The sequence below is a fragment of the Schistosoma haematobium genome, chromosome ZW (assembly GCF_000699445.3).
Source record: "Schistosoma haematobium chromosome ZW, whole genome shotgun sequence".
NCBI lineage: Eukaryota > Metazoa > Platyhelminthes > Trematoda > Strigeidida > Schistosomatidae > Schistosoma > Schistosoma haematobium.
This window is the reverse complement of record NC_067195.1, coordinates 41,666,011-41,689,912: the sequence shown is the minus strand read 5'-3', so window position 1 is coordinate 41,689,912 and position 23,902 is coordinate 41,666,011. Positions and strand designations below refer to the sequence as shown.

Sequence of the window (23,902 nt, the reverse complement as noted above, 5' to 3'; positions counted from 1 at the left end):
TGGATTTAAAAAAAATCCACTCATTAATTATTACTGAAATCTCATTAGTCAGCAATCAATCAGGTGTAGAGAATAGGGATACAGACTAACTTTTGAATCAGTAAATACATAGTGGCGAAAAATACAAAGGGATCTCTTTCCAACGAGCTATGCAATCAAATATATGTTCAACTATATATCAACATTATTGCTGAAAATTGTGAAGGCTTTGGGCGCTATATATACGCGAAACCGTGAATTTATTTGCTGCGGTAATGAAACAATAACCCAGAGTTTAAAGGCAATTAATATATTAATTCCTAACTACCAAACAATGTTTGAGACAAATCATTTTCTACAGAAAACATCGGAAGTGTGGCCTTTAATAATTTCAATGTTTATAGGATGGAAATGTGATAAAGGGAAATCTAACCAAGAGGGAAACCCTACCAAATTTTTCATGATCTTCAGATAACAACAGTTATAAACTACTATGATTCGAGTTTCTTTTGAGTAAAGCTAATGATTTAGACTTGTTTAGAGGGACTTATAGTAATATTTGGTTAGTTCGGGAAATCATTTACTGTGTATCTACACAAAAAGTTTTGTTCGATTATTCAATCAAAACTCCAAACGAATAGAGATATGATTAAATATTGGTTTTAACCACATTGACATTATTTTCTTCCACTGAAGTCCACGTACAATCATATATATACTTCATAGAAAAGATGAGATTAAAAGCGACCAACAGTGTAGTATTTTTGAGTGTCGTCTATTAAGGTGTCTGAAAATTAATATTTGTCTAACTGAACTGTGGTTATTTTTTGGGTCAATGTTTTGTTATGAGGTAACATGAGATTACCGTGTGTGTACATGCATACAAATTCAGGTTTATTTATTTGTGTGTGTCTTACTTTAGCTGTTTACATACATGAGTCAATAAATATGTTCAAAAATAACATACAAAATCAATTAAATAGAAAACCCTAAAATGTAACGATGTACTCGAGTAATATGTGGAATAACACATGTGTTAGCTTTTGTTTAGAGAAAAGAGTGTACGTGAATTTCCTTCAACTTACATCTATAAACATATACATTTAGAAGTATTGTGTAGATAAATCAGAGAATATTTAAGACTCATAACCGACAATTACTCAAATAAAAAATCTCAAAAATTTAATAACGAAATAAAATCAGTTGAAAACCACTAGTGGATGATTTTTACAAATCAAATGTTAACTGTTTAATTATTTTGTACATGCAAAAATTAGAAACCACATTAAATTAGGGCTGACCAGTTAAATGGTTCAAGTATGTCTATTAATATTTTAGCACACCTTATCAAATTATAATTCTGTTTCAAACTGTAACCTAAGAAGTTGATATTAATCTCATATTCCGTCTTAAACTTTACAAGATCAATCAAAGTTCTTGATTTTCGAAACCAAAGGAACCACAGTCGAAGTGAACAGATGTTTAGAAACATTCCTCTTAGGAGACTTTAATTAAAGCGAATACAGTCATTCACCCCTGCACATTTTGTATCACCGTTGTCGGTATGGAATAACCTTAACCGCAAATAGCTTTCCATAACAATAATTTTTAAAACATTTCTAGTCAATTAATCACTTATTTTTCATTTACATCCATTGCTTACTTGTTAGTAGACCAAAGTTAGGCCACAATACCTTCCAGTATCTTATTTCACTACGTTGGGGTTTCTAAAGTTTGTAGTTGTCTTCAGTTAAATCAACCACTTCGGTTTTTTAAAAAGTCTGGAGTTCTCTAGATCGACATAGATTATTCTTTACAAACTGTCTCTTATGCATTGTAATCTTTAAAAAATTATGGTATTTCTCATTATTTATTACATTTAAGATATGAATGGTAAAAAATAAAAAGCTAATTGAAGATCGGAAAAAAAGCTGAAATGTTGGCATCCTGAATGCAAATGTCAACGTGTTAAACTCAAAAATCGTATGAACTTAGAACATGTAAATCTTGTAATTGTAGTTATGGTATATTTTGTTGTCAAGGTACCGTGCTTTTTACATTGTTCTTTTCCCGAAATGGAGGTTGAAAAGAATCTTAAAACGCTTTTTGATGTCATAGTTCAGTAACCATTAAGAGTTCAACTCATTCGTAGGTATATTGGTTAGCTGTTTTCGAAATTCCTGTTTCATTTTATCTGCTGTGAACTAACTGTTCATTGTCTGCAAAATAGTAAGAATGACATAGAATGTTAAAAAGGCAATGAATAAGTTACTCAAACGATTACTGGACTTTCTTTGTTTACAACTACTGAAGAGGTATTTTCTTTCATAAAATTTATTTCAGATGAAGACGGATGAAACATCTATTTCAGTGACAAGAAACAGGTTAAAACGATTGCAGAATCGGAACTTGATACTTTGATTTCGACTGAAGATCAAGCAGATTTATTTCATACATTGAGAGGTACGAATATTCATGTATGCCTGAACCTAATAAGTCAGAAAGTTTTTATTAATAAGTTATCCATTTGTCAATTAAAGAAGCACATTTAGGATTGAGAAATCAGCTTTGCCTTCACTTTGTTTATTCACCAAATTTTGAATAGTAGGGTTGGAAAAGTGAGAAGAAAAAAACCATCTGAATAATCTGTTACAATTTTCAGTACTTTTGTTCGAATAAATCACAAAATAGCCTTATCAACTTAGTGTTCTTGAATTTCACTATATTTCCAACTGAGGACTTAAATAAAAAAAGATATTGGTTTGTTACGTTCCTACTAGAAATTAGACAGTCATTGATGTACACCACAGTTTGTTTTCCTATGATAAAAACTTCGGGAACAGTTATTGTTCATGTTATACTACCTATCCCCTAAACTCTAAGCCAGTAAAGCAATTAGGCAATGATAAGGTAGGTAAATAATTAATCATTTCTCTTTGAAAGAGTACCTATCTGCATTATTATAATGCTGCATTACGTATTAAGCCTATTCTGTGCAACGGATAGTCAGTTAATAATATTTCCAGAGACTCGGGGATGGATCCCCTCATAAAAACTAAGGTTTGTTGAGCTCTTTATATCTTCTCCACAGGATGCACTCCAATAAAGTGTACAACAAGTGCAATACTGTGCACGAGTCACTTATATAAAGTTTTCAGTAATCAGTGTAAAAGCTGAGAAATCCGGTGATTAGAATGACCTCCGGAAATAGGAACAACAGACACATCAAGTATTTTCCACCAGCTGTATTAGTTCATCTGAATCACAAACTTCAAGAAATCTCACCCAAAGACGACCATTGAAGCTAATGGCATAAAATTTAGGATGTCAGGGAAATCCACTACAATTAACCTCAAAAGCAATGTAGCCGTCCTAAATAAATCGTTACTCACTGTGTGGTATGTGGATACGTACCCACAAATGAATCGAAGTTTCAGTAATGTCCCCAAGGATCAAAAATACAGAATATGGATGATCTATACCCTTTTCTTCTCGGTTGTTGAGCAGTCATTGACTGATTACGCCGTTTGGAAATCTTCAGTAAACTGGACTTCATATTAATCATGGATAAAGCCATTGGTAAGTCCGTTTTGAAACTAGGTTTATGTAGTGAACGTGAAGGTTATCATAACATCCATCAGCTACAGGTTGCGTATTAAGCATTTATTATTAGCTTCTTTGATCTATGTCACTCAAGTTTAAATAATGTTGTTGAGGCTTTTGGACAACTTTGTCAGGTTACCTCTTTCTTAAAGACATCACCTGGAATCGATTTTAATATCTTCCAACTGGATTATGATGAGTATCGCTAATCAGTCAGTCTTGTCACTTTGGAACATAGGATAAGATAGGACAAGAAACGTTTATCAAATAATGCCTAAGTTACATATTGAGGGCTTTTGAGTGTATTTGGATTGAATTGGTCCGTGATATAGAGTATTAATCAGGTCAGCGTCAATTTAATTATTGGGATGCTTTAAATGATACTCCAAAAATCTTTCATTTAGGTGATTCGATAAGTGATCAGTATCTTATCTTCTACAATACCGCAATTTGTTATAATCAACCAACTAAACCTAGAATGAAAGCGCAGTTTATTCATTCATAATTTCGAGTTGTTTTCTCATTTATTGACTGCTAAGAATTTGCTTATTGAATTGAATAGTTTCTAAAAATGTTAATAGTCTGAAAAATCTGTTTACATGTGCCGTAAAAATACCGAAAGAGTAGAATCAAATTTTTTACATATTTTTTTGGTAGGTTTCAGGTTTTTTAATTTTGACATGAATTCTCGAAAAATGGTTGAAAAAAAACTATTTAAATTAACATTTTAATTTTAACTTAGTGAATGATTCCGCTGACGACTAAATCATGAGAATGATTTTAAACAGGTATATCTCATTTTGTTAAAACAAAGTATGAAGAAATTTTTATATACAGAGGAGTTATATATATACCGAAACGCTGGAAAAGATTTACAGCTCAGGTACACTTTTATGTTGGTGTGTTCTCTGAGCTAGACGGTTTAGTTACAAAGCTTTCGTTATCGTTCTAAACAAAGCCATCACCGCTTACTTCATGTAGAAATAAGTTCATCAACTGTTACACTAGCGTCGAATTAATTCCTTCTGATGGCCTTATTTGTAACAGGGTATCTTCCGAGGCTTCAGTGTTTTTCACTCACTATACAAAGCGTTAAAAGCAGTCCTTTTTATTTAGTAAAAATGTCTACTACAGGAATTTCATTAAAATATGTCTAGTAATTCTACATACCAAATTGCCTAAGAAAATAAAAAAACTAATCATCCTACCATATGTGGAAAGCATCTCAGAAATCATCATAGCAATTTCAAAACCCTTTAAAATCAATATTGCTCACAAACCAACATAATTCCTTGATTCCATCCTATCCAGACTAAAAGCTGTGACATATTTATTGTACGTTTTTGAATTACCTATCTTTCACACATCTTATTCTTTGCATACAAATGTGAGTATAACCAAGTTTATTAGTCATGATGAATAAAAAAAACAAATTTTAGAACTATTAAATACTTTAGATTACAGGTAACATTTAGTTTAATTTATTCTATTTTATTATAGAAATAATGTTCATAAAAATCAGTCTATAGTATTGCTACGAGAACATCTCTTCATGCAAAAGGTACGTAGTTGAAATAAATATGATCAATAAGTATTGCTAATATGACGCTAATGATCTATCCTGAACTCTTTAATATCTCCTTACTATATGAGTCCAAATAAGATGGAATCTGAAATTGATTGAGCATTTAACAATAAAGATAATTTACACTAAATACTGTAAAGTTGACGAGTATAGCATAAAGTTTATTGTCTTACATGACTTCACATTAGCTGATACTGGCTCTGGTTCAATGTCATGTGGATTGTGTTCATATAGATGTAGATCAATAGTGATATTTTTGTCTCCATAACTGTTTGTTTGAATCAACTTATGACTGTAAAAGTTCTGTTCTCCAACACTTTCAAATAATTCAGTCCAGTGGATACTGTCCGGCAAATACTGAAGTCCAGGATTATCGTATATATAAACGCTACCACGAACTATAGCTGTATAAAACAAGAACAATAAGGTGGAAATACTTTACACATTCTGGTAAATATAATAACATTTTGGAATGGATAAAGTTTTATCCTATTTTGTTTTTGCATATAATTTTTATAGATTTTTCAAATTCAGATAATTCCTAATTTTTTACTTTCTATTCATATTCATAACTACATAATGTTCATTTGATGTGGTCTAGTGTTGTCACAAACAAAAGTGTAGCACAGAATCTCTTAATAATTTTTTCTTCGTTAAAACCCATTCCATAAATCAATTAGCGGTAGGTTCCCATTCGTTAATAACACGTAGTGGATAACATTTTTCTTAGATTTTATGACCTTGTGTATTTAGTAGTCGAAACACATTTTGACATTTTAAGTAGTTTACTGATAATCTATTTCATCTCAGTAAATAATTTCTTTTTTTCTTGGTATTGTTTAAAATTTGGGATCCAGTAGAATTCAATGGTAATAATTACATAGGTTTAATGTTAACATTCTTTTGAGCTTACTTTAGAGAATCTTTGTCAGATCAATACGTCATGTTGAAAGAAACAAACGTGTGCTCGTTGAAAAACAAAATTTATATGCAGGTATGTCTAAAAGCTCATACAAGTACATTTAATATGCCATTATAAGATTCCTAGAATTCTTTATTACCAACGAGAAGAAAATCTATCATGAATAAACCTCTAGTCAAAGTACAAAATAAATGATAAGTATAAAAATGCTATATAAGTAAGATTTTATAACAAATACGGGAAATAGCACTATCAGACTGTTTATTCTCATCTTCCCCTTAAAATCTAAAAGCTTTGATGGTCTATCTCACAATTTGTTCCTCCAGCTTCAACACTGGATCTGTAAATCTACACTCATACAGAGATGCAATAGAAAAGCTGAAATATGGTATCTGACTTAAGTAAGGTCATATAGTGATGTATGGCAATTGCATTGGCCCCAAAATGCCCTGGTACGGCCGAGAGTGGGAAGAGTCCATTCTCCCTATCGAAATCCTCCCACATGGTCACGCTTATATAGCCTCTCCCAGGGAAGTCCTACTCACTTCTTTCTCGTGGCATTTCTGTTGTTTACGAAATTGAGAGGGCGAAAAGCGAATGTCCGGCGCTCTAACTAGGTTGGTGGACATGGAGAGTCCACCTAGGGGAGTTGGAAAACCCTGATTCCAAACCAATAGCGCACATGGGCTCCAGTATCCTGAGGGAACAAATGGCACATGAACCAATTGTTGGTCACCGGTTTCCATAAGACTGCATCTCCTTACGATGCTCCACTACCTTGTGGATCAGACCTTCAGGTCGAAGGCTCCGGGTGTGGCCCCCTAAGAAGACCACCTGCTTTAGTTTGGGCACCCGGGCAGTATCACAGCCCTCACACATATCAAATGAGATTTTTGTGGTGCATATGTATTTGGTGTTTCCTTTTACCAATATCTATGTGTTAAAATAAATAATAAAAGTGGCAAAATGTGACGGCAATCATGAAACAACAAAAGCTTTAGACACTATGAATAGAAACAGGTTCAAATGTATATGGTAATGATCTATGAGAATTTCTAAATCAAATAACTTTAAGTTATCAGAACTGTATCATAACCACTTTGAATAAAACTGCCAACCATTAATTTCGACTGCCTCAAATCCTTTAATTAAGAAGTGTTTATCATCCTACAATTCTCCGATCACTATTCCCTGACTTCACAGGTCAATACAACTTTTTAATTTGGCCACTTTATACTCTATTTAGCTCATTTGTGTGGCAATCGCCATGAAAAGTTAAAATAGGTGCTAACTGGATATGTGCAACACATGTTTTAACTTCTCTGTTGAATGAGGCTCATCAATCTGATGACGTGACTTACCGACTTTACTAGTTGTGTAATTCTCAAGTCAACAGTTAGCAGTTGGTGACTAACCTTCAAGCAAATAGATCATGTGCATATTTAGACTTAATTCCATATTTTACCACGCAATGTTTCATGTGTGCACGCTGATTCATCTAATTTTACTTAGTCATCACAATCGTTATAATCTCCATCAATTTGGTTAAGTCTGAGTGTATAATTAACTATATAGTGTGAAATTGATTAGGCACAAAAATCCACCATTAAGCATTCATCTCCTACTGACTTGCCGTTATATTCAAACATCGATTATTATGTTTTAAGATACATAATAAAAATTTTCAAGTTCCAAGTCATTTTAAATACAGCACAGTGTTTGTTGATTATATGGATAGTTACTCAGTCTATACGTCAATGGTTGAGTCTTGGTAGACTTGGCATACTTACTTAGATAATACATTGTTTCCTATTTTGTGAAAGAGGCTATATCTAAGGTGTGCATCACTAGTTAAAGCGTACTGGAACCCATAATTTTAGCCAGAAATTCCTCAAGCCTGCCCAATTCACAGTTCAGCTACTATCTACTGTGGATATTTTACAGATGCTTGATGCACATGGTCTCAATCTTATCGGACTGATTTTTATCACTAGATTTTGTGACAAGTTCTTCAACTCACTGATTTATTTCCGACATTCAATTTCATGGTGTTTTATTAGGCGATAGTTTTATATTTCAAATAATGCGCTGACTGAACTTCATTTTATATCAACCCCGTACTCTTAAGCTTTTGCATCAGTACCCTAGAGATATAATTTACATAGTTTACTAGTAAGTATGACGATTTCATTTTCCTTTTTAACAAGTGTTTTGTGGTACTAGTCCTTTAGGCATTTTTTAAAATTATCTCAGTAATAAACAACATAATGCTGATTCTGTTCAAATTCTTAGAATGAAATTTAAGTTGTAAACTTTACTGATACTGTAATACTTGTACTTTATTGTTTGCCAGACTACGTAACATGTTTCCGTGTATTGATTAATCTTTGTTTTTCAAATTGTCTAGGTTTTAAATATAGTGTTTTTGTACTCAATAACTCTAAACACAAATATTTTCTTAACATTTAGTTTGACGCCGAATAAGAACTGTTCACCAACAGTTGATACAGTAGCACTAGTTATTTGGTACAAAATTCACTCTAAATACTCTAAAACTATTAATGGTACACACGAATTAGGCTTTGAATGGTTGCGCAACATGGGCTGGGAGGAATGAACTGCACTTTTTAACATTTCATAATTTTTAAATACCTGTTTCGTTTATTATTCATGGTGTATAGCAAATTTGATCTAGGGTATCTGAGGTATTGTTTGCTGCATAATACTGGTCGGTTTCTAAAGAAATGCTTTAAAATGCTGTTTTATAATTTCAAGAGCTTATGTGTTACCTAAATACATCGATCAATATGAATGGTTTCCGATTACTGTTTATACTCTTACTACTTCTACCACTACGGGATTTGAATAGACAACTGCATCTCTGTGCTAATGTGGTATGGCAACTGGAACTGATGTACGTACGTACGAAGTTCTACGTTGTTAATGATGGACCGACTGACTGATAGTTTCAGAATATGTGAAAGCCATCTGATTTCACAAACTAGTTTTCACGTAAGATCGAAACCATGCCCGGAATTCATGTTTGGATTTCACTTCAAGAATTACTTTGGTAAGCATGTACGGCAAGAAAAATCTATTTGGATCATAGATTTCAATGTACAACAACCGCACCACTGGGTCTATACTGTGGTAAGCAGTAATTAATTGCGGAAGCAGAATTATCTCTTGAGCACAAGGTCCGTTTTAGTGCTGACTGTTTACATAAATGACATGAAATAAAGTTCATTAACTTCTGAAATCGGTATTTTACGAGGTAAGATTTTGGATGAATAACGAGATGCAATATCAGATGACTCTAAAGTAAAAACGATATATTGGACCATAATTTAGAGTACATTTACACCAACATCCGTTTAGAAAATCGATATAGTTGTCAAATATATAAAAATCCAACATGTACAGTTGATATATGTATGGTAGTGACAAATTTGCACGATGCTTCTGATGTAAACCATTGTTCGAAAGCTGTATAAAATACGGACAAAGCACGGCGAACTAGTTGTGGAGTATACATTTGAAGAACTGTAAGAGATCTTTAGCTTGATAGTTTCATCAAACTTTCACTTTATTCTCTTCACAGTTCAGGTTAAAGTCAATTATTACACCAAAATTGCATGAGTAAAATTGATGTGTTTGTTAATACATCTGTTTTCTGATAATGATGAAGAAACTATAACCTAGTGTCCTAAAACCCGTCATATATATATATATATATATATATATATATATATATATATATATATATATATATATATATGAAACTGATTTGAATGTTCTGATTTATTAGGAATGCATGCTGTGAAATATTTATTAAAACTTAAAATTGTATTATTGAAAAGTAGTAAATTTAGCATATTAGCACTTATATTTAATAGAATACAGATTGTATGTTTCATGAAGTTAATACACACCAGAAATAACTCAAAACGGGGTAACAAACCAGTTTTGAAGTGAAGAACAAAAGCATGTTTATTTATGCAACCTAGGTGCATTTTCACTCCCGGTAGGTTAGTCACCACATTAAAACTCGAACATAGTACTAAAAGACTTCTTGTTCAACAGATATCAGTTGTTTACTTAGGCTTAAACTGTTTTTTGTTGACTTGGTAGAGTTAACTGATTATTATCCATTGTTAATTTTCAAAATAAAAAACAAGGAATTTGAGGCATATGTAATGCAAGGAACATATGTCTGAGGACAAGACAATAATTTCGGTTGCACTAATCAACAATAGTAAAGTGTGATTTCTCGTGAAAACTATGACTTAAACTTTTCTACAGTTTAGGACTTTTGCTACACTAATATTTTTAAACGTAATATAGAGCTTCCATTGCTAAAGGTTCATGATGATTTTCCATCATATATATACCTGTACAGTCATCTTCGTGTCAAGGAGACAGTGGTTGATGACTAACATTACTGAGGTTGATGTTAATTTAGTCATCTTTAGGTTCATGATTATGATAACACTTCATAAATGTTTACTCCATTTCAAAATCTTTGACATATTCAAATATTTGGGTACATGTATACCTTATATACTGCTCAACTGTTGATATCAATTCCATGTTGATGCCCGTACAATATCACATCAACAAAGCAATTAAATGAATAGAACCAACATAGTAACAAAATGCTTTGTTTGACATGAAATATCAGGTCAAATACCATTGGCATTTATGTTTCTAAAGACAGAAATATTTGTCTAAAGACTTTAAGAGCACTTAAGTGCTCAAATGCTAGGTTTAAATTTAACTTCTTAATGTGGATTTGTACAGTTACCTAAAACACAATTTTAAGATTTTGTTGCTGTTTTAAGAACATTCCTTCATACATTTTGCAGTAGAATTTGTGCTAGTCAGATATTCCATTGTAAAATTTAATCCTTACCATAATCTTTATGCTTTATATATCCACTTGAAATGTTTTTCACTTGACTTGAACATGAGAAACAGTACAGATGAGTCAGTGACCTTCTCATAGTTTGTTTTGTAAATACCTGTAGATAAGGCTAAACCTATAAAGTGTGTGTATGACTATTTAAAATATTAAAAGAACACGTTTCTACATGTCAGATTATTGTTTGTAAATATCATTTAATTTACGATCACTGGAAAAAAATATTTTACATTAAATACGCAGTTGGCATTCATGTTTATATATATATATCCATAAACTTACGAAGTCAAGTATCTACACAGTTTGCTTACATGTCTCATGAAAATGATAAGTCATAAAATTCTAACTAGAGTTTAGTTACGTACTAACTCAGTTACCATGACTAAATGATTGTTCTCCAAATTAGTTGATTAAAAAAATTTTTCCATGATAATTTAGCTCATATTTTCGCACGAAAAGCTCGTCTTAGATATAACTGATATTACTCACTTGTTTATAGAGTTTGAAAATCATCTTAAACAGAATGAATGTCTTATTTAGATGATACTACTATCTATTGGTCTATGCTCCTCCACGAGGAGTAACAGACGTAAGTAAGTAAGTACTATTAAGTTACTTTTTGAAGGTAAATTTATTCACACAACTAATCAACTAACATGAAGGGTCCCATTTCAAACTAATGCCTGGTAAACAGTTCAAAAAACAAAATAAATGCCTGGAAGGAAGTCAGTATAATACGCCATATCAGGATCTCTCTAGGTAGAAATGGGACATTTTTCCACTTAAAGTATAAGCATTTTCAACCATTCGTCAATCAGATTATCTAAATTAAACTGATGTATATTTAGTTTCCTAAACTTCGATTTAACGATAAATTACGATATACAGGTCATTGATGAATATATTATTGAACAGTTATCTAACAATAAACACAAACATATCCATTGCAGCTGTTTAAACCTAAATGACGTGATAACACGCGAGAGCGTTAACTTATGACATAAATGAGGATTTTTGAGATTTTTATCAAAATTCAAAATTTCCCTATATTTTGGGAGGATTCAAACAAAAGCTGTTCAAACATTTTGCAATTCCATTCTACTGAGAAGTTCTAAAATATACTGGAACAAATATGTAATGGAATTAAACCTGCAACAATTATTAGACTGATATAATTTTATAGTGAAATTCCATAAATTAGCCGCAAAATATTTTGGATATAAGAAACCTTTTGAACTAGCAAAATACAAAAACCCTATTTAACAAAACTGAAAATAACCATTACTAACTAGATTTCTTTGAGTATAACTATGGAATTTTTAAGCCAAGTTATCAATTCACAGATACCCACTGAAACAATGAAAGATAGTCACGCAATATTGAGGATTGATTACAATTAGACATTGCCATCGTTGGATGTCAGCTCAGTGGTTAAGCGGTAGCGCGTGAGACAGAAGGTTCAGGGTCCAAGTCCAGCTGGTCTGGTGACGGATGTGATTGCCGAGGAGTTCCATAATAGAACGAAACTATGTCCACTGCTTTAAGGTTTTCATAGGTGGTCTAACATTGATTGTTTCATGATTTCAATGAAAAAATAACAGTAAAATAATTTTTCCAACAATCACGCCTGATCGTTAGACAGAGATTAATTAGTAGTTTGGCACTAGCCTACAATCCATCTTGTGAAGCATATTTTAAGTTAGTTAAGGAAAATTACCTTGGTTTTCGGAAATTATAAATACTAAAAACACTACACTTAAGTAATACTCTCTGAGTCTTGGTCCAAAATAACACTTTTAAACTTATAGAAAGCATTCATTCATTCATGTTTACTTTCCAACCACCACATTCCAGTGATTATAAAACTTACCACTAGTAATTTTTGAAATTAACAACCCATTTCAAAATTCTAACGAGAAAATTACTTACATTTTAAGTTATGTAAATCAACGTGTTTCAGAGTTTCTCCATCTTTATAGTTCTTTCGGATTATTAGAGCTGCAAAATCTAATTCATCGCGTATTTTATAGCCTCCATTATTTGCTCGTATAACTCGTAAATTAGACAACGGTATATTATTTACATTTGAATGCATTATAATCAAGTAACCAGATATTTCTTGAATTGATTTCAAAAAACTCAAGTCCGGATCAGATCCATCAGCTGATGTAAAAGAGCAAAAAATGGAAAGCATCTTAGTAGTTATTGCTTTTTGATTTCCTAACAACACCAGTTCATATCTAAACAATATTTCATCAAACAATATAAAACTGTAAATACATAAACATCATATAAATGTTACATGGATTGTATTGGGATAGATAGTAGAGTTCATTAGTTCCGTTGAGATAAACAGACTAAAGAAAATCTAGACCACCCTGGAAAACCTGGACTCATGGATTCAGTCATTAAATTACCACAATTTCCACAAACTCTCATTCTGACAATGAAGAAAATCTACCAAACCAAGTTTGGTTTCAGCCCCCAAATGCACTGGTACGGCCGAGAGTGGGAAGAGTCCATTCTCCCTATCGAAATCCTCCCACATGGTCACGCTTATATAGCCTCTCCCAGGGAAGTCCTACTCACTTCTTTCTCGTGGCATTTCTGTTGTTTACGAAATTGAGAGGGCGAAAAGCGAATGTCCGGCGCTCTAACTAGGTTGGTGGACATGGAGAGTCCACCTAGGGGAGTTGGAAAACCCTGATTCCAAACCAATAGCGCACATGGGCTCCAGTATCCTGAGGGAACAAATGGCACATGAACCAATTGTTGGTCACCGGTTTCCATAAGACTGCATCTCCTTACGATGCTCCACTACCTTGTGGATCAGACCTTCAGGTCGAAGGCTCCGGGTGTGGCCCCCTAAGAAGACCACCTGCTTTAGTTTGGGCACCCGGGCAGTATCACAGCCCTCACACATATCAAATGAGATTTTTGTGGTGCATATGTATTTGGTGTTTCCTTTTACCAATATCTATTTGTTTAAATAAATAATAAATAAATAACTAAATATGGTTAGTTAAAAAATTATCAACTAGATGGCGCTCATTGATCACAAAATATTAGTAGTATTACTTCGGCAGAATAGAAAGCCTTAGCTCCTATGGAATCAAAAACGCAAAAGACTCAGGGAATGACAAATGATTTACTATGCTTTAGGTCAAGAGAAAAGCATTCACACTGCATTCATTAAGGAGCTTAGTATTCGATATATGACTGAGTATCTAGAACAAAAACAAATACGTGTCGAGTGGTTTTTCTCTTATATTTGGATGATTGAGAGACATTAAAGTAAAAAAGCTTCATACTAAATTTCACTGACATTCAAAATAATGAAAATATATTTTGACAGATTTGGTTTTAACTTTAACTTAGGTTTTTCACTTGTCATCTGAATCCACTTGAGATCAGGTGTACCTTGGATTAGATAAAGAATTGTTCAAGACAAACAAATTTATATAAGTTGCTAATTTGTGGGATTTCTGTAAATCCGTGACTTCTCTAACTTATGATTTCAAATAAATAATGAAGTGAAAATTACTCCATCTAAAACCAGTGACTGATTTTTGTAGAATCCCTCTCCATTTGAAAGTCCCCTTATAGATCATTTACATTTCTGGATGTTAGTAATATCATTTTGAAAATGTATCCATCGTTCGGGGAACAAATAGTATCAGTATACAGTTAATGAGTTGTAATCAAAAGATCCACTGACTATTTTTGTTAAATATGAAATTTAACATTAGGAGTCATCATATGAAGCAATTTTAAATCACAACATTATATTAAAAACACCTTACTAGACAAAAGAAATTAAAGACACTTAAAGAAATTCACATCATAAAGATGAGCTGATACCCATGAAACGAGTATTTGAGGGAATGCCTGCGTGCTTAACCTGACAGAGTTCATGCCCTATTTCCCATAAAAACTGGTATTCTTTAAAATCATGGAGAGGTAGTAAATGATATTGTTTTCACAGTTGAGATCATGATTCGATCTAAGCTACACCACCATTGAAAAACTTGAAGCATTGAACGGCAGTTTTGTTCTAGAGTCGGGCGCCTTAACCCCATCCTAAACCAATGGTGCACATGGGCTCCAGTACCCTGAGGGAACAAATGGCACATGAACCAATTGTTGGTCACCGGTTTCCATAAGACTGCATCTCCTTACGATGCTCCACTATCTTGTGGATCAGACCTTCAGGTCAAAGGCCCGGGGTGTGGCCCCCTAAGAAGACCACCTGCTTTGGTTTGGGCACCCGGACAGTATCACAGCCCACACACAAATATGAAGAAATGTGGATATTTATGGAAAATACTTGTCTAGCCACAATTAACAATCACACGATTCACATGATTATTCTTATTATTATTATTATTATTATTATTATTATTAGTAGTAGTAGTAGTAGTAGTAGTAGTAGTAGTAGCAGTAGTAGTAGTAGTAGTAGTAGTAGTAGTAGTGGTAGTAGTAATAGTAGTAGTAGTAGTAGTATTTTACGTCATTTATTCACTCTCTTTCATTCCCACTTTATGTATCCTTACTTTTCGACTTATACAGCAGCTCGCCCATGGTGGAAATTCGGTTGTATCTAAACGTTCTCGAATCACTGCCAGTTTGGAAATTGTATGCTACCACCAAACTCGAATACTGAAGCAGTTTTTCTGAAACCACGTGCACCATTCAAACTGGCTGCCTTCAACTTCCGCACACTTATGCAGGTCGGACAACAGATAGGGCTGGCTATGTCTTTGGAAAGTCTTAATATCGGCGTTTGTTGTCTATCCGAGACCCGTATTCAACACTAGTGAAGTACTACAAATTCGCTCTCCATCTGTCGCTTCAAAAATCTTGTTTTGCGTGTATGTATCCGGGCAACCTGCGGCATCTTCGTCTGGTCTTGCTGGCGTTGGTGTCACACTAAGCGCTAGAGCCGAGGCAACACTAATCGACTGAATCTCCATTAACAGTCAGTTATGTGTTGTTAGATTAGAAAGTCGGAGTGAGAAACAATGTCATCCACTAACATCCATTGATGTCTTGGACGATAGGTAGAGTTCTTCGAAAACCAGTTCAACTGGTCCTGCCCTCCGTAGCCAGTGACGACTGATCCAACAAATGACGCGGAAGTCCGCAAGGAACTCCAACTCTTGAAGCGTTACAAATCACCGGGCCCAGATGACTTACCTCCGGCTCTTTTTAAAGATGATGGTGACTTTCTGGCTAACGAACTGACGACGTTGTTTACAGAGGTCTGGGAGCTAGAGAGTGTTTCAACATCATGAAACAAGTTGATAGTTGTCCCTATCTTTGAAAACGGTTCACGTTGTTTCTCGAACAACTATCAGGGGCTGAGTCTACTTCCGATTGCGTCCAAACTATTGGCTTCCGTCATACTTCGTAGGTTGTTTAAAAGCCGAGAAAGATTGACTCGCGAGGAGCAGGCTGGTTTTCGTTCCGGTCAAGGATGTATTGATCATATCTTCACCCTCCACCAAATGTTAGAACACCGCCATACTTATCAAAGGCCAGCATTTGTAGTGTTTCTCGACATCAGAGCTGCCTTCGATTCGTTGGACAGGACTGATCTCTGGGATTGTCTATTGAAAAAGGGTGTGCCTGATAAGTTTATCAACACTGATTAAAATCGTGAGTCACTTGAAGCTAGACCATCATTGGAAAACCTGGAAGCACTGAACGGCCGTTTATTAACATCCCAAAGGCCCTATATACAAACACCTCAGGCAGAATGAGGGCATACAATCACCTCTCTCCATTGTTCCATTAGAGCAGTGGGGTTACACAGGGTTGCCCAACCTCACCATTCCTCTTCAACTTTGCCACCGACGACATTCTGGAAACAGCTCTGATGGATGTAAGTAATGGCGGTGTGGATCTGTTGCCTTAAGAGAGACTTCTCGATCTTGAGTATGCGGACGATATTGTCTTACTGTGCGATAATGCCCAAGCCATGCAATCCGCACTTAATCAGTTGACAATCAGTGTCCGTGGGCATGGAATGTGATTTGCACCTTCGAAGTGCAAAGTAATTCTACAAGACTGTCAGGATTCTTATCGTGTACTCACCCTGGATGGTGAGCAGATAGAAGTAGTCGAGAAGTTCGTGTATCTAGGTAGCTGCATAAGTGCTGGTGGTGGCGTGAGTGATGAGATCAATGCACGTACAGTGAAAACCAGAGCAGTTTATGCCAATCTGGGCCATCTTTGGCGCCTTCGTGATGTTAGTCTGACTGTAAATGGTCGGATATACAATAGCGTCGGTGAGAGCAGTTCTGCTCTATGCTTGTGAAACCTGGCCTCTCCGAGTCCAGAATGTTAGACGACTCTCTGTGTTTGATCATCGTTGTCTCTGAAGGACTGCTGACATCCAGTGGCAACACCATGTTAGAAATACAGAGGTTCGGCATCGTGTGTTCGGGGACAGAGATGATTATGCAATTGGTGTCACCATTTTGAAACATCGACTTCGGTGGCTTGCATATGTTCTACGAATGTCGTCCCAGAGAACTCCACGTCGCTCATTATTTGCCGACGCTGGGACTGGTTGGAAAAAGCGGAGAGGTGGTCAGTGTATGACATGGTGTCGTGGTATGAAAGAAAGCTGCGAAGGACTGGCTTCTGTTGGTCCTCCATGACTCCCTGGCTGGGGTCCGAGAGATGGTGCAACACAGTGGCTAGAGACGTTATCAGATATGGCTCAGAATAGAAGCCAGTGGCGATCCTGCTGCAACCTTCCTTTACTTTTTTCATAAAAAAATGGTTGTTTCTTTCTTAACTGAAAGACTTCTTCTGATTTTACTTTTCCGTTTTCCCTATTATTACTATTATTATTGTTTTTTTTATTACTATTACACTACCTTACACTAATCCGTTCGTTACTGTTTTTTTTTACGCTCCTTACCTTCTTTTTTTCTTCTCTTCGGATTCTCATTGTTTTGTGTGGCGCATATATATTTGATGCCCTATTGTACCAATATTCATGTGTTCAAATAAATAAATACAATGGGACTCCTTGGCAGTGTGAATCTGCGACCAGGCACGCGGGAACTGGCCCCAGGACTTTAGGTCTCTTGCACTAACGCTTAACCTATGAGCCAATTGGATGGCATCCAACGATGTTAATATCTAACTTCAATCAATTCATGACTCTTAAAAATAATAAATAAAGTGCGAAAATGAAATCGCTTAATATTCAACTCTTCTCAGTAAGATCTCACACCAGTTCACCAGTCTAGAACACAAATCGCTTTGCATAGTCAAAAACTGTGATTTGTAGCATCATCCAACAGAATTGAATGCAGTGACAATGACAATTAGATGACAACTTAATCTAACAGTTATAAAGTGTACTTGTCAAGTATGAAAATGGAGGCTTACGAACTTTACCTTAATAAAGGTTCTAAATACCTACAGTTGTAGGAATTCATAGCTGTTCTACGATGCTTGCATTTAAATGGTCGCTTAAATGAAGTTAATTTGTGGCGAAATCAATAACTATTATTCTATCACTTGTCAAAATATATCAAAACTTACTTGACCATTCCATAAAAATTTTAATTGATGTTATAAAACCTGGCATACTATCACCGCTTTTATTCACATGAATCACGTGTAGATTTTAATTGAGTATGTTATCTATTGCTTTCAGCATATTGAGTATTGATTGATGTTATTCTAGTAAAATTATTTATAGATTTATATGCACACATCTCGGTTTCTTTGTGTGCCTGCATTCATTCATGTGAGAGCATTAGATGGTAGGTAGGTAGTTAGGTAAGTACTTAAAAGCAAACTCATTCTTATACTTTAATTAGTCACAATAATCAATAAAAACGAAGTCCAGATTTTGTACTTAAGTGAAACAAAATTTATGATTTATTAGGATCAGTGAGTTTAAGAGCGATCCAAAATATTTGAGCACATAAAATCCTATGAATAATGATCTCATATTAAAATATTTTGCCATTTTCTAGTATTAAGCAGGTCATTAGTAAATTAAAATTATTACTGACAGTAACATCTGAAAACAAAAAAGGAACCTTAACTTAAAACTTAATTAGACTCCATTCTTTTAAATAGTTATTTCATAAATATGTAATAAGTAGTATATTGTTTTAAATAGCGAGTTAGTATATGAATGACTGCACAACTTAAAATCAATCAGCTAGCATGTTAGTGAGCTGGAGTTTATTAATAGAGCTTCTTGTTTAAATAAAATAAAAAAATTTATACAGTTTACTTTCTTTTAGAGTAGAATGTGAAAGCAAACTTATATGATAAAAAATTGGCTTTATAACAAGGGTTGGATATGCTTTTTTTATAAACTAACTAGAACATTGTAAATTTCGGAGCACATTTTGGGAAAAAGCTAAAAAGAATCCGCCAATTAGATGACACCGGTAAAATAAACAAAGTGAAAACATCAAGAGAGAAGAAAATAAGTGAAACTATGTTGAAAGGGTGTTTTATACCTTAATCCAAGATTCACCTTAATCGCCCGTTTACATTTCGAGGATATATTCACTAGGATGATAAAACCACACCTTTAATATTTTGGGAATATCATCCAAAAGTGCTGTACTTTGATGTGAATCACATCCATTAATTTAATGTATCCATATTCTGTTATATTGTGATCACTTTTCAAAATCTTTAATCTAACTACAACTGAGGACAAAGTATCGTTTCGAATGATAATAAGACAAAGATACGGATTGTCACACTAACAAATAATGTTTATCAATGTAGCCAACTGGCATTCATTGCTTAAACAAAAAACTCAGATTATTTGCTGATTCAGCGACAAAACGCTCTGGCTTTATGACAAAAACTGTAAACCGAGGTGTATTACAATGTCTATATTATTCTATTTCTAAATTCCTGGAATGAACCTCTTTAAAATTATGCAGTATGAGAACTAATCATATGTATGACATTTGGATGATATAGTTTAAGATTGACTACTTTTCTGCTCTATAATTTCTTATGTCAAATAAGAAAATACAAATCGGCTACCAGACTATATATATTTTTTATAATGACTGTGCGGTTGGTGAATTAATTATTGACAATTTTAAAACTTATGCCCAAAATGCACGACGAAACTTGAAAATCGTATTTAAATGATGTCGACTAATTAGTTATAAACAATGTAGCAAAACTGTAATCCCACCCACAAAACTAAACCATCTGTACTGCGAGAGAAAGATAATAAGGTATGAAACAAAGGAGTTGAAATACTATTACGAAGGCTAGTTGGAACTTCGACATAAAGGGTAAAGCTGAACTGTGTGAGAAATTCCAGTAAATGAAAATGAAAATTACTAAACAGAGGTTTTATGGGACGATAAAATACGTATCGAACTACACTGTTGCAACAGATTATTAACGGATGGGATAGGAGATCTATAACTATTTATTACTTTCGTTCTATAGATGTCAGACAGGACGACTGAACCTTTCTACATGGCTTAGACTGAAAATCAGAGAGTTAATCAACAGATCACAAGTTTTTATTTGATTGCGGCCAACCCTTTTTCAACCTACTCCCATAACAAACAGCGTTATTAATCATGGTAGATGATAGCTCGGATTATGGTCCTACAACCTAAATCCGTGATTATTTATAAGCTAGTTGATCGACGTGCTGTTCCTATCTGAAGCCTTAAATTTCATGTCAGCACTACACATTCAGGGATTCCAATTCAAACGAGAAGTACTACAAACGTACTAATAATCGAATACAAACCTACTCAATATCATATTCCAGGCTTCAGTTATATAAAAAGATTCAGGTGTCTTAAACTTGTTATTACCACATAATCTCGTTAGTAATATGAATACACTATCAATTTGTTATTTCACTGTAAGCCATTTTTATTAGTTTCTCCGTATTAAGCCCAGCTTATTTCTTTGGCTGGAATGTTGTATACTTTTGCAGAGGTTAGCATGAAGACAAATTATACTTGACTAGTGAATATTCAGTAAACGAAGTAAATTTAGTGAATTCAAATCTGCATCTTTCCTCATAAATCCACCAATTCATTTTGGTAACAAATACTCTTCTAATAAGTTGGGAACATTGAGTTCACAAAAGTTTAAATTACTTTTGTTTACTTCAAACTCAGTCTAACCAGTGATAGATGAATAAAGGAACAAGTAATCGATTTTGAAGTTATTAAGGCTGACTGAAATCGAATGTTGAATTCTATACTCAAAGACGCAGGAAAAAAAGAATCTAAGGAATCTCAAGTGTCAAATAAATTGAAAATAACAATCCTAAGTAGATCTATTCAATTCAGTAGTGAAATCATTATGTTTCCCAGTTCAATAATCGCCAAAAAACCAGTAACAGAAGTAAGAATAGAATATAAATAAATATTCAGATACGGTGTTTTTAGAAGGAAAACCCACTACACCAAATAACACTGGTGTCTGACTAGTACAGAAGTGACGAGTGCACATGGCATTTACTGTGATACCAATTTTTCCAATTTTGTAATAAGCTTATTTTCAGACTGAAACCCAAAAGAAAATCTGTTAATACACAAGGTGAAGTCAAAACAAGGTTAAATGCACTTAGGTTCTAATCAATTAGACATTTCAGGAAACAAGAAAAAAACGTTTCATCATTGTACAATTAAAACAGTGTTTCAGTTTAGTGTCTGTTTCACGAAATTACCATTACCTTATATAAAATAATTGGCTTTAGTCTTCTGAAATATCTATATTTATAACATTACTTGCTCTTTTTGGATTTTCATCACTTTATAACTACCCAACTACTGGTTTTACAGACGTTTTTATGCAACTTTCTTTTGTCATCAGGAACCGCAATATATTCGTTTAAATTGTTATATGGCTCCTATTAAGTGTGATAATACCAACAACCTACCCACGAAGATGGGAAAAGACCTAATTTTTACAACTTAGTACTTCAAGACTCTTATTTAAGCAGTTCAAGTTTATTTTTTTCTAATTACTAGCATTCTTGTGAACTGACTGTTAACCTTGACCATCTTGCTGAGTATTTGAACGAAAAGAGAATGAAAGAATTTTAACTAATCTAATCTGTTGTTCATAATGCAACTACTGCGGGATATGCCGTTTATTCAGTCGAAGCACAAACTCTTACTGACTTTTACTTTAATTCAAACCTAATGACTTCATCAGCCCCCAACATCTCAAGTAGACATTAAGGATAATTCATTGAGTTCCAAAAAGCACAAATAAATAATTGCTCACCACTTTACGTTTACATGGAACGAATATTCACTGCAATGTCATCCGGGTAACCAGTTTCTAAAAATAAACACTACTTTAAAAAAATTCTTGGCAAAATGAAGAATTTCATGATAAAGTGAATCTGTAGTGTGAAATAGAATTTGTAGTGAAGATTGACAGATAGTACGGTTGAGAAATTAAAACGTAGTAATAAAATTACCAGGCACAAAAAAATTTGAAGTGGACGGAAGACAGGAAAAATAGGAGAATGTACAAATACGCAGAAAAACTGATACAGTTGTTCTATACCAACTGAAGCAGTCCATGAAGAATGTGTAAAGCTGTATGTAATCCGATGTATTCTAAAAAAGGAAAGTTTCTGGATCCCAATCTGTACTATGGAAAAGAATCCCAGCCACCGTTCACTTAGTATGTACTGTACCTATTTTACAGGAATAATATCAAAGAGAAAATATTTCATTCACCACAGACAACAATTTGGTATGATCTAATTCGGACGCTATTCACCTTATATTCGTCTTAAATGCTCATTACACTACCCACGTTTTGGTACGTTTATAATCTAGATATTAAATGAGATAAGATGGTGGTTGGAGGTAGTCAACAGGTAACCCTAGACCCGGGTTTCTTGCTACTTGGCACCTGTCAGCAAGGTGTATCTGTAATCTTGAGAGAACTGGTGCTCCCTGACCGATTCGATCCCGTACCACCCAGCTTCACAGTCAGAGACGTTACCGCTGTGATATCCGGGCCGCAACCGACCTCCTGCAGGACTGAGATTACAGGTACACCTTGCTAACGAGTGCCAAGTAGCACGAAACCTAGGTCCAGGGTTTCCTGTTGTTACCTCCAACCAACATCTTATCTCAACATAGTGCACGCAATGTCGAGTCACCTAGACTAGTAGACACATTGCAACTTGGTCGATAGCGTTCGATCTGCGTTAAGAAGGACTTGACACACATGACATTGATCACCACCCAGTGATCAACCAATTGTGAGATATTAAATGAACGTACATGGTGAGACGCATTAGGAATGTATGGCATATCTGACAATATGAGATTTATGTTAATGAGAACTGTTAAGGTTAATTATTTGTTGAAGATATACTTCCACACCAGTTTCTAAGTAAACATGTAAGTGATGATGACCGGTAATTAGATCGAATGTTTGTCTTCTGACCATTTTCATAAGTTTTAACAACTTTTTGAAGCCGGCTACCTTCTTCCTTCAGGCGAGCTGTAAACAACTATGAAATCTGATTGCAATCTCATTTTATATTTTAGAAAATGAGTGACCTTAAGAATAGATAGTTTATGTGAGTTTGCTTTAACCTGAAATAAGTAATACATGTCTACTTGGAAGCACTAAGCAAAACTAACAAATGTGGTCCCTAAATTATCTGATAAATAATGTGTAGGCTAGCACATAAACTGAACAGGTGAAATTGTTTTATTTTATTCTTAAATATTAATAAACTAAAGAACGTACACAATATTTCACGTCTTTACATTTTGGAATTAGATAGTTAAAGTTTAAACAAAAATATGTTATAATGTACCAACTGCTTCATATTACATTCTGTTCCTATAGACAATTTAAAAATACTGAACAA

The 23,902-nt window shown here is 34.1% G+C and overlaps 1 protein-coding gene across 1 annotated transcript in view; it reads right to left on the bottom strand.

Annotated features, from left to right (window-relative positions):
• The window catches only part of ERBB2_2 (Receptor tyrosine-protein kinase erbB-2), a 75,287-nt gene that overhangs the window by 45,568 nt on the left and 5,817 nt on the right, over positions 1-23,902 (bottom strand). The window contains exons 4-5 of the mRNA XM_051211422.1: positions 12,940-13,173; positions 5,341-5,571 (exon numbers count right to left, since the gene is read on the bottom strand). Of these exons, the coding sequence (XP_051071480.1) occupies positions 5,341-5,571; positions 12,940-13,173 (465 nt within the window). The remainder of the gene's footprint in view (positions 1-5,340; positions 5,572-12,939; positions 13,174-23,902) is intronic.